We start from the raw sequence: 14638 nt of genomic DNA, 5'->3' as shown, positions 1-14638 counted from the left end.
ACATTTTCCAATACTTAAAGCCCCTGGAAATTTGGTTTCAAATATTTAGTATTTCTCTCTAACATTATATATTCATGACCAAATAAATAACCATGAAAGTTAAAGTTCAGAAAGAAAACACAGGTATAACATTTAGATTGTATTGTTGTTTGGGGATGTGATAAGGCTGGAGGGTAAAATCTTCTGTCCCAATATAGATCATTTCATATCTCCATAACGATATATATCACAATATAGCATGTTCTCTGGTAATTTAATAAATATATTGTCTATATGAAATAACAACATGGCAAAGCTTATTTTTGTATACACCTGTGTAAATTTAATATGTAAAAAAATTAAAATATTGAGTATTTTCTCATTTTATTAAGAACTTTGGTGCATACATTTAAACTCAAACTATTTATATATGATTTTCTGAAAAGTTTGAGTTGATATGTAATTGTTATTTTAAATTTAGATGATGTAATTGTGTATCATGATATCTCAATTTGATTTCACCACTATACGATTCCATTAAATGACAATAAATGATCATACAGCGACATCACGTAGCCCCCACTACTTTAAAGTAGTGTCATAAGCATTAATCAAACAGCACAAACAGATATCTCTAGTGCAACATATCCAAAACTGTTGTAGCATTGGCCTTTAATGTGAAATAACACCATGCAGATGACACCCCATTATATTTCAAAAAGTCTGGTCTCAAAGATGTTTGGCCAATTCTGTAAACAAGTCAAATTTTATTTGACTTACTGCTATCTCTGTAGGTAAGTTCTATTAAATTAGAGGACTGTGACTTTCATGGGCTTTGGTTTGATGCAGGTGTTAGGACACGCTTTACTTTCTGTATTGTTGGGATGATTATTCTGCAAGTGGTGATGGGGACTATCAAATAAAGCTTGCAGGGACGAGAGGAGATGTGCCAACATGGGTCTGTCCTCCGAACGGATCCAATTTCACTCAATAAATATCGATGTGCTGCTTTTGCCTGCCATTGGTTTAACTCTGCCCTGAGGCCACTGGTACAGCTGATACACACTAGCCACTTGCAGTTATGTATACCCTTGAGGGGCTGGATGTCATGGGTACTCTGGCAGAATGTAAGTCCATTAACACCTTAAATTTTGTTTTCTCAAACTTCTGAATCCCTTTTTTCATCACGTTTCTGTCATAACTCATTCCTTCCCCTCTGTCTGTTCCCTCACTGCTCTTTCCATTTGCCTTTCATGGCTGCTGCATTTGTCGTTCCAATGACTGGCAGTGTCTCCAGAGGCACCGTCCACAGTTCTGTCACATATCACTAAAACCCAGGACTGTTCCACCCCGAAGCAACTCCACCAATCAAAACATATTCTCGCTTTTTCTGAGCAGTCATATTTGCAATGGGTCACTCAAAAGACTCCCCATAATAGCCTGGATTGCAAAATGGGAGGAAAAGAAGCATGAAATATGGCACGCTAGTCCACTATTTGGCTATAATTATTATCTGCTGTCCCTGCTTTCATTTGCCTGCCAAAAAACTACATAACTGACAGGAGCTGTCATTGAACTACCTTCTAAGTGTCTGGCTTCCCTATGTGCAGCTCCAGCTGTTGATAGATTCCATAATTACTGCTGTTAGAGTACCTGATGACTGTTCTGAAGGCAATTCCTTTTCCTTAATAACCTCAATTCTATCTCTTACCGAGAAAAAGAGAGCGGCTTGGATGGTGCAAGGACAGTGTTAAGAGATTTCCAGGAAACCTCTATTGTCACAGGGCCAGAAAAATTGGGTTCAAACCACCCAATAAAGCGAAATCCTTGAAATGGCAAGTATTCCGGTGGAGCAGTAATCGGATAGTCAATCCTGCAGGTGGGCTAGAGGAAGTGCATTTGATGTGAGGAATACTGGCACAGTGGGAAATAAACCCTGCAGGAACGGTTTAGAGAAACACTAAGCCAAACTTCATATGCCAAGGGCATGTCTCCAAATCCAGAGAGGAAAGCAAATCCAAAGATGGAAGAGCTGGGTCCTCATTTATAACCCAATTTGTAACAAAAAGGGGCTTGTAATGTGTGTAAGTCATTTTCGAAGCATAAGGTAGGATTTCTAAAAAAAAATGTTTTAAAAACTTGGAGGAAATGTGCCTAGATTTTGATGACCGAACTTTGTCAACTAACTGATTAAATGATCATCACAAAGATAAAACATAAGCATTAAGGAATTGTTGAACAGAGTGCTGGTAGTCTAAAACTTTGTGTTTGTCACAAGATAGTTTTGTGAGTGAAACCACCACAGTGGGATTATGCTGTCACAGAGCGCACTGGAGACACGTAGTTTTCAGGTACTGCCCTGGGTGAGGAACCCGCTGTTGAACATGCTACATTTTCTTTAGTTTGTGATCTGCTGCTGTGGCCAACTAACTTTATGAGCTTTCTAATCTCCTCCTCAACTACAAACAGTGACTGCTGTCTCAAAAACTTGGCCTTTCTTCCTTTGATGTTTCTGGTAATTCAATAAATAAACAGTCTATATGAAATAACCACATGTAAAAGCCTCTTTATGTATATAACGGTGTGAATTAAATACTTTACAGATAAACAGTACTGAGTTTTTAAGTTAAAAATGAGCATAACGTGCAAGGATCAGAGTGTTTTTTTCGACTACGATATAGAAACGATATAGAAAAATATGTTCAATAAAAAAAATTGTAAAACCTTCTTCCATATTGCCCAGCCCTTAACTGGGAGATATAGAAGTTTATGTAATCCAATTGATGTTAATTGCATTGAACTGTGTGGTAATGTAAAACTGCAATCTTCAAAGGATATTCCCTCAGGTATTTCAGATAACATGATCTGAGAAGTTTGAGTTAATGTATTTGTTATTTTCAATTCAGACAACGTAATTGCGCATCACAAAATCTCAATATTTGTTCACGGTATTGATTCCATGAACAGACGATACATTATCATATTGAATTATCATCCAGTCCTAGTGACACTACTTCATCGCAGAGTTGATTAACAAATTGAAATTAGTGACTCGGTCATCACCTAATAGGAATGTCTTCATCCCATCCATCCACCAGGCGCATCAGAGACAGATGGAGTGTGATACACCTGATACAAGTGGTGCCTCATAACCAGCAATATATTCCTGGAGCTGCAGTATGTGCATGTAATTATTGCAGGCGATCAAGTGATGACAATTAAATTAAAAACTGCACAAATTTGAACATGGGTGTTGATTAATGGAATGGAGTTTCCCAGCACTTGCAGCTGGTTAAGCATAGTTCATGCTTCCCACTTGAGCAGTTTTACACAGTAACAATCTATTCTATCACTTCTTACAATGTACTGAGGATTTTGAGCCAAAGAAGTCTCAGAATAACATTCATTTTTTATGCATTTCACCAGCTAAATTTACGGTATTTGCTGTTCAATTCTGTCCTCATCTCAGCACTTGTTGTCATTCAGCGCAGGAATATAGCAGATAATAAAAAATGGAATTGAAACACTCGGGGCTCAGGTCACACCAAGTATGCAGGCGCCGTCATGCTCCTCAATCCCATCGGTGCGACCGAACCTCCCCCTGAAAATTAATTACTGTATTCCATCTGCTGAAGATGCTGCAGGTCAGAGGGAGGTGTGGTTCAAGGGTCGGGGTAATCTATTATTCTGATAATCCAGCCGGGTAATCGATAGTTCAGTGCAAGACCTGAATACCAAATCTTCGTCCGTTTCTGACGCTCTTCATTTCTTCTTTACTCTTTTGGTTTCTATTTTTCTACTCAAAACAATTCACATTCCTCTTGCTGGACCTCCAGCTCTCTTCTCTTTCTGTGTCTGCTTTCGAACGGTCTCTAAGCTTGAGGCATCTCATATAGAGAATTATTCATTGGGTGCAAACGGGGAAGGTGATATTTTTAGTGTCTTCTGGCTGAATAATTCACTGCATTCCTCTGTCCCTAGGGCCAGCGGGACTGCTGAACAAGAGGATTACCAAGAGGTGGGGAAACCCTTCCATACAACAAAAACCTCATCCGCTAAAACCTTTAACACAACGAAGGCTCCAGAAAGCAGCAGTGTGCTAAAGGTGCGCAGAGGAAATGCATTATATCAGTGTTTTTTGTGCAGTAACCTTATTTATGCTGCCTATAAGTACAGAGGATCTATCTCCTCATAAAATATAAAGAGACAAGTGACAGGGAAAGATCGCTCTTTTCACCCAGACTGCTACGGTCCAGCAGCTTTGGCTCCGGCTTCCTTGGCAGGATGTTTTAGAGAAGAAAGGACATGATTGGTTTCCTGTTTGGCCTCACTCCAGACTGGGAGTGTCGTCATTATTGCTTTGATGAGCATTCTCCGCTGACACATATCTCTTCCTTGATCTTTCGCTTGACATAGGAAACTGTTAAAAAAGCCTATGTGTTTTAATATAGAAGACTCTCTACAGACTCTGCTGGTTTTCCCTTTTTCTGTTCCTGTGAGAGCGGGAGGGGGGTTGATATCTTAAGGGGACTATTCCCTGGAGACTATTTATCCACTGGCCTTCCACAATGGAAAGTCGATCTGTGGTGAAATATTGCAAAGAAATGGCTCAGAGAGGGATCTTTGTGACTAAAAGAGAAGCTGTGGTTTCAGGTGATGGGTTTTTCCAGGAAGGAATTTCTGTGGTAATCACACATGCTTCAAAGCCAAATCAATCAAGGCAATGTGACACTTACTATAATGCAGTGTACACCGTAGAAATGGTATACTTGGAGGGACTGGGTCAGGGATTTTGAAATTAATATTTACTTGGGAATAGAAATTTAATTACCAAAAATATTGTATATACTGACTATAAAATGTATACAGTTGAGAAAACGGCATAATCATTTATAAACCAACTGAGAAGGTTTTGACACATTTGTCTCTACAGTTATACCTCAAGCATACTATTGCATTACCAGATGCTGAAAAGAGGACATTGTGGAATTGGATGAATAGTTCCCTTATTAAATGTTTTTTTGTGTGTGTTGATAATTCAGTTCAACAAGGGCATTTTAAATTAATTTTGGAGTGCTTTAGGCTGACATCAGTTATGTTAGAATTAAAAATTATAACGCACAGCTTACAAAATGGGGTAATATATTATATAACCAAGTGACTCATTGCCATTAAATGTTTTATGCTGGAAGATTCCATAATGCTCCACTCACTGTTGTCGCTGTTCTCGTCCTTGCTGCCGTCGATGGTTCCATCCGGCTGCATCTGCAGGTAGAATCCCTGCTGGCTGAACAGTCGTGTCACGATGCCTTTCAGCTGCGGCTCTGAAACACGCACACACACACACACACACACATACACGACACACGCATACACACAAACCGTCGGCCAAACCACAGCCCCATCCCCACCAAGAGTATGTCAGAATAGCATTCTCATAATTTTGACAGAAACACAAAAGAGTTGATATCTCTGCCTTTGGCTAAGTTTTTGCACACTCACAGCTCTTCATATCAAGCTGTTTAAATTTCTGTTTCACAAACAGAATGTACAGTTTTTAATTGATTAAAGATTAAAGGACATTCACAGGCTTAAAGGCAACAAGTTGGTTGTGGAAGATGGAGAGTACCAGCACAACAATTATAGACTTTTCCTTTCAAATTTCAAACCAATTACTGGTGTGTTTTCCTGTCAGTTAGATAAAGGGCTTTTCGAAGTTTTTGAACTGCAGAATGCAAACACAAACTTGACTAAATGATTTAATGATAAATATATATCAAATAAATACTCAATTCTAATAAACCCTTTAAAAGTTCGTATTGTTCTTGTGGCACAATCCAGCCTTCAGAGTTGCCTGAAAACAAAAAAAGAAACTTAAACATACAGAACTAGTCCCACTTCAGCCCTTTATTTACCTTTCTGTCGATTATCAATACGACAGTTTGAAATGAGTCATCTGTTGTACCACATAATCCCCAAAACGGCTGTTTGACGGAAGGCGTTTACAATGAAACACCATGACAGAAAATCAATGATACTTTCTCATAATGTCTTACTGTATTGACTACAGAAAAATAATTGATTTTGCATCATTTTGAAGCCCTTTTAAAGTCACTTTGTAATGGACACTGACATGCCAATGGTTTCTTTATTTGGTATGAAGCAACTGTGCATTTTTGGGTTGTTATCATTTTATAGGCAACAGGTTCACCCCTTAAGGATTGCAGCGCTTTTTCTTGACCTAAGGAAACCGTCCTAAAGTTTTAGAGTCTTTTTCATTGCAATAACCCTTAACTGACCTCCAACTTTGAGACTGTGACATCTGGCAGCTGGCCAGGTGGCTGCTCAAAGCACTCAACACTTCAGGAGAGCAGGAGGAAAGGAGTATTAGCTTGGGGCAAAAATACCTAGCAATGCCAGAAAAAAATAGATGTGTACAAAAGTTTTTATGAGGGTAAATTCATACGCAGTCTCAGCGGTCTGTCTAACATCCGTCAGGTCTTTTTAGATAACACCATTAACATAAACAAGACATGTGCTGTGGCGTTTGCCAAGGAAATGTTGGAGAAGTAAAGTTTGTTTGCCAGATGAAAGAAAAGAGATCATGTATAGAGTATAAAGTATTTAACTAATATGTTCATATTTTTCTTCATGTTTAATGTGAATAATGTAACACAACAGCTTACAGAAATTTTGAGACAAGCTCCATTGAAATCAGACTTCAACTCAGATGCTGGATGGATGTGCTTTGTTTATTCTCAGCCTGACAAAAGGAACAAATTATGCGTTTTGCCACAATTAAATGGGTGTTTCATTTTATTTGCCTGAATACACACTCAGCAACTGAAAATGCTTGCTTTTCAGTGCTCACAACATGTTCTGATAAATGTTGTATAAGATTGTATTAAGGGAGTACCAGTAAGCCTGACTGTCCTCCAAGGTCATAACAAATCTTAGAAGTCAAGCAATTGTGTCTGGTCACGCACATAAAACCCCAAATTATTTAGTGAAATTAAACATTTTGAAATGGCAAACTTGGTATCAGAGATAGGAAGAAAATCCAAGTTTTAGCCAGATGTGTCTTTGATAGTAACAGCAGATATTGAGTCTTTAATTAAAAGGATCCCTGCAATTACTGGTGCATACGCACTTTATATTTTATATTTTACAGAAGCCAGATAGAAGAAAAAGAGAAAGCCTATGCTGAGTGGTGAGGCCCAACTAGAGTGGGTTCACATCAACTGTACATCATCCTGACCATCAGTCCCCAACTCGCCTACCCCTGGGATAGGGCCATCAATTCCTGGGACAGGCCCTTCATCATCCATCACAGGCAGGGTGAGATGTGTGTATGTGTGTGTGTGTGTGTGTGTGTGTGTGTGTGTGTGTGTGTGTGTGTGTGTGTGTGTGTGTGCGTGCGTGCGTGCGTGCGTGCGTGCGTGCGTGCGTGCGTGCGTGCGTGCGTGCGTGTGTGTGTGTGTACGTGCGTTTGTGTGAGAAAGTACATGGGAATCTACACGCTCGTAAATCAGACGTGATAACTACACTTCCATAAATTAAGGCCTCAACATGGGCCCGAGCACTCGCTGACGGCTCATCAAATACAATCATTTTGCAGAGTGTGTGTGTGTGTGTGTGTGTGTGTGTGGGTGTGGGTGTGTGTGTGTGTGTGTATGTGTCTATAAACAGACTTCAAGCCAAACTCCAGAGTTTACATGTGTCTCTGCATGAAAAATGTCTTTCAGGGCAACCTACAGCAAATCATCCCTGTGTGTGTATGGGCCATTGAAACGTCAATAAATTTACTTCATACCAATACAGAAGGACAAAAACATTAAGGTACGTCGACAAATGGCGTCATGACCATGAAATGGTGAATGATCACCTGTTCTGATATAACATTTGACAGGGAGGTACACAACATATCCATATACACCAAAATACACTATAAGAACCTCTACTACACTTACACAGCAGTAACTGACACATATTTACAGACACAAAACAGGTAGCAAGGATAAGGACTGATCCAACATTGACTGACGAAGAGAATGAGGCAGAAACAAAATGTGAAGAGGCAGAGCCAAAGGTAGAGAAGAGACAGAGGAGTGACAAACTGGCTACAGGAGAGCTTTAGCTAGGAGGGGGGGGGGGGTGACAGGTAATAAATTAAACTTAAAAAATCCAAAAAAAGCCACACAGAAGGAGGGATGAAAGAAAAAAAAGAGATCAGCAAGGGAGAGGGTCGTCGGCTGTCAGACAGGTGTTGAAGCCCCCGCCCATCCCACCCTCTCTGTCCCTCCCCAACCCTCCCCCCTTCCCCACCTCCCCCCCTCCCTGGCCGAGGAGGAGTCGAGATGGGCGCGAGATGGGGTGGAGACGAGAAGAAACACAGCACACACGGATGGAGGCTGAGCTACTGACCTAGCCTGCAGCCCTTATGGGACACCTGTGGAGGTTTCGAGGGTGCATCTTACGAAGGGGGGGAATAGAAGGAAAAACAACAGTCTTTTAAACAGGCAGAATTCATAAATTCTCCAGTGAATCGGCTCTTTGTATGCAAATATATGGCAAGGCATCAGTGGAAAGAAAAGGATGATCAGTTAGAGGAAATACAGCATCATCCTGCCTGTCTGTGCTTTCTGTCTGGCCATGTACGGTATGTGTCAGTTGAAAGGGGTAACCTACCTGCCCAACAGTGTCAGGGGGCCAGACTGGCTTGTTATCTGTCTGTCTACTTATGTTTCTATTCATTTTGTGGCAGTTCTGGCAATGAGATTGTTTGTCTGTATGATGAGGCTGCGCAACGACAGGGTTTTATTTTAGCGTCTCTAACTGTCTGTCTGTCTGTCTGTCTGTCTGTCTGTCTGTCTGTCTGTCTTTCTGTCTGTCTGTCTGTCTGACTGGCTGGGTGTCTCATGAGCCTGTGTGCAGGACTCTGAGTGGACCTGACTGTCTTTTAACGCGGACAGAATTATTATTGGATTTGAGGAGGGCTGGCTTGCGATGTGTGTACCAGGACAGAGCCTGGAGAATAAAAAAAAGGGGGGGGGGGGTTATACCATGGAGTATAGTAGGCAAGGAACCTACGTCTATCAATACAGCCAGAGTAGCTCTTAATCACTAAGGCTATACCATCCTTCACTGCAGTAAAGCTCCCTCTCTGCAATAAACATTTACCATTAAAACATTTAATTTGAAAAGAGCCTTTGGTGCACTGCGGTGCAACTTATCTCCCCTCTGTACCCCAATCTGCAGCAATATATTGAATAAGGCAATTTAAAGCAGCCTTTTTGAGTGTATTCAAGATGTGTGTGTATGTTGGTTTAGAGGGGACAGGGGTGCAAAATCGAAGGCTTAAATATTAAACTATTAACTATTAATTAAACCTACTCAAGCTGTGACTGGGATACTGTAGCATTAGTTTTGTTCCAGGGTAAGTGATTATTCTGATCAGAGCAGTATCTCAGTAAATAAAGGTGGAAACGTCACAGCATTAGATCATTTCCAATACATTCAGCTCAGGTGGTTATATGGGGGACGGTTGTGTCGTGCGGTGGGTCGACAGACAACAAGAAGACCTAATGGAACAGGTGGATTTTTCGCACCGCGGAGAAAATCTGTCTTCTCCTCCGGTTCAGATTGGAGCCCTCGACTGCAGTATAATGCTCCAGAGAGGGGCGGGGTGGAGTTAGGGGGGCTGGGGGGAAACCGCTTCCATAAGCACACATACCACACATCAGTAAAAAAAAAAAGAAAAATCTACAGCACTGACCTGGTCGCCGCCGAACGGGTCTTTTCTTGCCGCTGCAGAAACGGACTTTGCTGAAGACCCCCAAGAAATGCCTCTCGCAGAGAGAGCGGGGGTCTTTGCTGGGGCTAGGGCGACGTTTCGAAGTAGAAACCCGGTCGCTGTTCGACTCCCTCGCCTGGCGTTTCTGCCGGATCAGGGAGCTGGCGATCGCGGCCATCTCCCCGAACCGAGTCTGAAAACCGAGAGTAGTTCGGCAGAGGTCGGATCTTGGTGCAGCTTCTTAGCTCCAAAAAAACCAACAAATAAATAAATAAAAACCAGAGAGTTGATTCTATGAGAGTCTACGGGTGTTTTTTCAACCAAAAGTCATCTTGATCAGAAAATCCTCCGGGTCCCGGGCATCATTGCGCTTCAGGCAGCATCCTCTTGAGGGGACAGTAGCGTGTACTAATTCAGCTGCTGCGAGTTTCTGGCACTCAGGGCTTCGAATGAACAGCGATCGATCTGATATAAAACATAAATCTACGGGCTAGGCCACAGGGGCCGACATGTCAGCCGTGAAAACATGCAACAGTGTTGGGAAGTTGATGCAGCTGCGTGTCATTGGAGCTTCAGGTATTCCAGGTGAACAGCGCCGCGTCTGACGAGCACGACTTCGTAATCCTCATCTGCACAGCAGCCTCTCCTCTGGTTTCCCGACGCCTTTTAATGCTTTGCATCAAACTGAATCCATGCACGAGACGCTCGTGCGTGGCAGGAGAGATTATCCGAACTTTTCCCCCCCTTCTAATTATTTACTCCATGCACATTGATGAATGAGAGCGTTTGCTGCCGGTCCAGCGGGCTGTGCAGGAGCCCAGACTGGCTATGTGAGCCCAAGTCTCCGGTTCTGTCGACGGCACCTCGAAATGCAGCCGGAAAAATGGAATCAGCAGCAGAGGCTACTCTGCAAGGATGCTGCAGAGATGTAATTTAAGCCTGCAGGGGGGATTGCCGTCTGAAAAGCAACAATTAGTTTAGGCGAACGAACGTAAGTGCTTTTTGTTGTAGCGCACAAATAATAAAGTAGCCATAACATTATTCCCAGTGCGTCCCGAATGGATGCTCTCAGTGTGTAACATCGCCGAAAGCGAGAGTGAACGGTCGAGGTCCATACCCCCCCCCCTCTCTTTCTTTCTTTCTCTCTCTCTCTTTCTCTCTCTCTCTCTCTATCTCTCTCTCTCTCTCTCTCATTCTCTCTCTCTCTCTCTCTCTCTCTCTCTCTCTCTCTCTCTCTCTCTCTCTCTCTCTCTCTCTCTCTCTCTCTCTCTCCCTCTCTTTCCAACTCTTAACGCAATCATACGTGATTGAGGGGTGTAGCAAGAAAAAAATAATATACATACGCAAGGAAAAAGGGATAAATGCTGGGATTTCTCGTTATTTAGGATGGTGTGGATGATCTCACTGTTGTCTTGTTGAATTACAATGAAACCTGAGCCGAAAAGGCTGCATTTAACTTTTTAGGCGGTGTGCATAAACAGAGATATCTTAATCAGCTGCCACTACTACACAGCATCCTTATCCTAAGAGGTTATACTTAAGGGATATAAGAACACATTTTATTTCTTAAAACCCTTTGGCCAAACATGCCATGAAGCACACATTAAATGTGTCTATAAGGATTACCTGCAACAGGTTTCAGAACACAATGTGAACCCAAAACAGAAATGGTCCACTGAAGACGCAGAACAGTGATTCCACACATGGATAAATATGATTAAGGCCTTATGAAAATGACATATACTAGCCTAAGACATTACAAATTATATCACCAACAACAGCATAATAGTTCCTAATCTCCTGAGCCAGGAGAGAGGGAGTGCATATGATATGAGACCATATGTATTCTGCATGTGTATCATAGATCACACCTGGGGAAAAATGCAAACCAGTAGTTTTAGATGTTAACAGCACATGTTAAATAGTTCTGTCTTCATTGGAATTCAGCAAATTAATATAAATGATGGTTGAGGATAAGTCGTAAATCAATGCAAAGTCCCCAAAGATGCCCTGCAAATGTGTCTGTGTGCATGTGAGCCTGCCTCTGGTTTCATGTCTATTATTGCATGGGCCGGTGGGCAGACACACACACACACACACACACACACACACACACACACACACACACACACACACACACACACACACACACACACTCTAGGAGGAAGAACACGTGAGTCTCCAGCAGCGGAGCAAACCTCTCCCCGTGATGAAACGGCATGAAACATTTAGAGGCTTTTTCTAGGACTCGGTTTGACATCCTCTCTCCAAACTGAGTCCTCAGAGAGACTGAGAGAGGCGATTTTCTTTTGACTACCACTATCTGCCCCCCCACCCACCCACCCCTCTCCCTGCCTTACGTAAGATTCAGATATAATGGACAAAAATGTTGAATGTGAAATGTGAAGCACTGGTACCTTGATGTGTGTATGAGGGAGAGAGAAAGACAATGAGATGGAGGGAAGCTACAATCTTTTCCGAAAGACAGACAGACAGACGGACAGACAGACAGACAGACAGGGAGACAGACAGACAGACAGACAGACAGCAAAAGAAAAGTTTGTAAGAGTCTCATCAAAACCTTTCATTTGTATTCTCATTGAGTTTGCCAAAGCATGATGGAAAGGAATATGTCACTGCCGCATAAAGAAATATCAATAACAACTTCAATATGTCATTCATCATTCTAACGGATATGCAGGAGCCTGATATATAGTTCTTAGAAAAAAAAACCCAGTTGGTGGTTTAGAGTATATGAGGAGAGCTTTCTCAGAAATGGGAGGGACTTGGCTGTGTGGGACGCTATAGAGACATAGGACATATATCTTTGTCAGGAAGAGGATCTGCTTGGCTTCCTCCCTCTACTACAGAAAAATCATGTTCACTTCATTCCAGCAAAGACATGTCCACGAGCAATAAAGCATTGTTCCTATGAAGTGCACTGCACACCATATATTGCAATCATTTGACCTGTCAATTAAAATGATCCGACTCCATAAAGGTTTGCATAAAGACTGTTATGTCAACATTTTAATGTTTTCGTCAGTGTGCGTCAGGATCCTATACAAATTCTGATTATCGTGAGAAAATGTACGCAGCCACGTTGTGTTAACTAAGTTGAGTAAGTATATTTGTTGTCCATGTTGTATGCATGCACTGTAGCATAGGAATTAAATGTCTCTGGAAATTTAAAGGAATCAACCAAAAGCTCCAGCAGCGTCCCTGTAGCCCTTATTCAGGTGCCACCACAGGAATAACGTGTTGTTCAGAGTCATTTCTTTATACCTGCTGCCCCCCTGTGGAAAAAGAATGAACCACAGATGTTAAAAGAGAGAGAGAGAGAGAGAGACCCGAGAATGTTTCCACTCTCAAGTTTGTCACTCCAATGTGTCCTTGAGATACCTCACAGATATGTTGACTCACAATAGCTGGAGCTATTTTTCATCATGTTGTATCGGCTAAACTGTCTTGCAAAGTCTCCAAGAGGCAAAGAGGAGAGATGTGTGAGAATAAGCATGATGCTGTTGCTCACAATGCTCATTACCACGCTTACACTACCAACACAAATCACAGCTTGGCTGTAGTCAGTGCGATGATATATATTATAACTTCACAAAGCGCAAGTTGGATGGGTGAATAGAAACAAAGTGATTCTTATTTGCATTCAATTTAGTGCAGAACAAAGCAAGACAAGATCCCTGCATTGTAAACAAGATCTTTGTAGACACATTACAAATATATACATATTAAAAAGTATATCATTAACAAATCTGACTGTTCTTACTCATGAGCAAATGCCACAAAACCAGACAAACACAAGCAGAGAGATGACAACCAACTGCCGATTAAGACTGTTAAGACTAGTCATTGACAGAAATCGTGCTTGACAAGAATGCAAAAGTGTTCGATTCTACTAAAAGTGCCACACATCAGTACATAAAGACATCAGCGTTGCCTCGTTTTACAAATGAGTCACTCTATAGAAAAAAAGCATTTCCCAAAGCTATTTAAATGAGACCTTAATTATGCGGTCACTGAAACAAGACAAGAAATAAGTATTACCACTCATGAGGACATTTTTTCTTCACTATACCACCCCGTACAATTCTTCTACAATCCAGACACCCTGACTACTGTATTTAACTTTAACGTAAGAAAAGCCAGGTGCACAGTTGACAGTACAAAGGAAAGCAGGTGCAAACATTTAAGCCTACTCGGAAAAATCTTTCACCTGAAATCCCTGAGGTGATTACGGCACAGCGGTACGGTCAGATTATCAGCCGAGGTTAGAGTTAAGTGTGTCATCCCTCTTTGTCCGATGAGTGATATAAATACTGAGTCAATAATGTATAACTGCTGATGTATAATAGACAGACAAGTTCAGATTTGAGTTAATATTGACTGATTAATCATCGATGAGAAGGATAGTGTCTGTTAAAATCCAAAAAAGCATGCCGTATTTTGAAATGGGAACTCCTCTTCGTGCAAAAGAACCCCAATAAGTCAGAAAAAGAGAATCAAATAGAAAAAACACATTAAACTTGTAGACGACAAGTTAAAAAAATATATGGAACAAACTACAATGTCTTCACCTGATGCGGCTTTGTGTCAAACAAGCTTTAACTCTGCAACTTTGTGACAACACCCATGAGCTGACTCATAAAGTTTTGATTGAGGTCAAATGGTTCATCTAACAGTGAGCAGAGAGATGCAGGATAAGGACTGATGGTGCTTTATATCCGAGCCCTACAGATCCCTGTGTGCACGCTGCTTTTGGTCCAACTTCCTCAGAGGAATCAACTGTGCTTAATGGAGTTTCTAATTGTCTGCCCTGAATTTGAGAGCTGCTCCAAGATGGAACTACTG

The 14638-nt window shown here is 41.5% G+C and overlaps 1 protein-coding gene across 4 annotated transcripts in view; it reads right to left on the bottom strand.

Moving 5' to 3' along the window:
* fgf12a (fibroblast growth factor 12a) overlaps nucleotides 1-14638 on the bottom strand; it is a gene marked incomplete at its 5' end in the record, with an annotated part of 28662 nt that overhangs the window by 12813 nt on the left and 1211 nt on the right. Inside the window, 3 exons of one of the 4 annotated variants that reach the window (XM_083928950.1) lie at nucleotides 5193-5303; nucleotides 8404-8451; nucleotides 9746-9950. In XM_083928950.1, coding sequence (XP_083785076.1) covers nucleotides 5193-5303; nucleotides 8404-8451; nucleotides 9746-9950 — 364 coding nt within the window. Of the gene's footprint in view, nucleotides 1-5192; nucleotides 5304-8403; nucleotides 8452-9745; nucleotides 9951-14638 lie in introns of those variants that run through there. The other 3 variants (XM_083928951.1, XM_083928952.1, XM_083928953.1) reach the window with 3 other exon arrangements.

The sequence above is a fragment of the Echiichthys vipera genome, assembly GCF_963691815.1.
Source record: "Echiichthys vipera genome assembly, chromosome: 15".
In the NCBI taxonomy this organism is placed as follows: domain Eukaryota; kingdom Metazoa; phylum Chordata; class Actinopteri; order Perciformes; family Trachinidae; genus Echiichthys; species Echiichthys vipera.
Note: the sequence above shows the minus strand (reverse complement) of the source record. Positions and strands in the feature narration are given on the sequence as shown.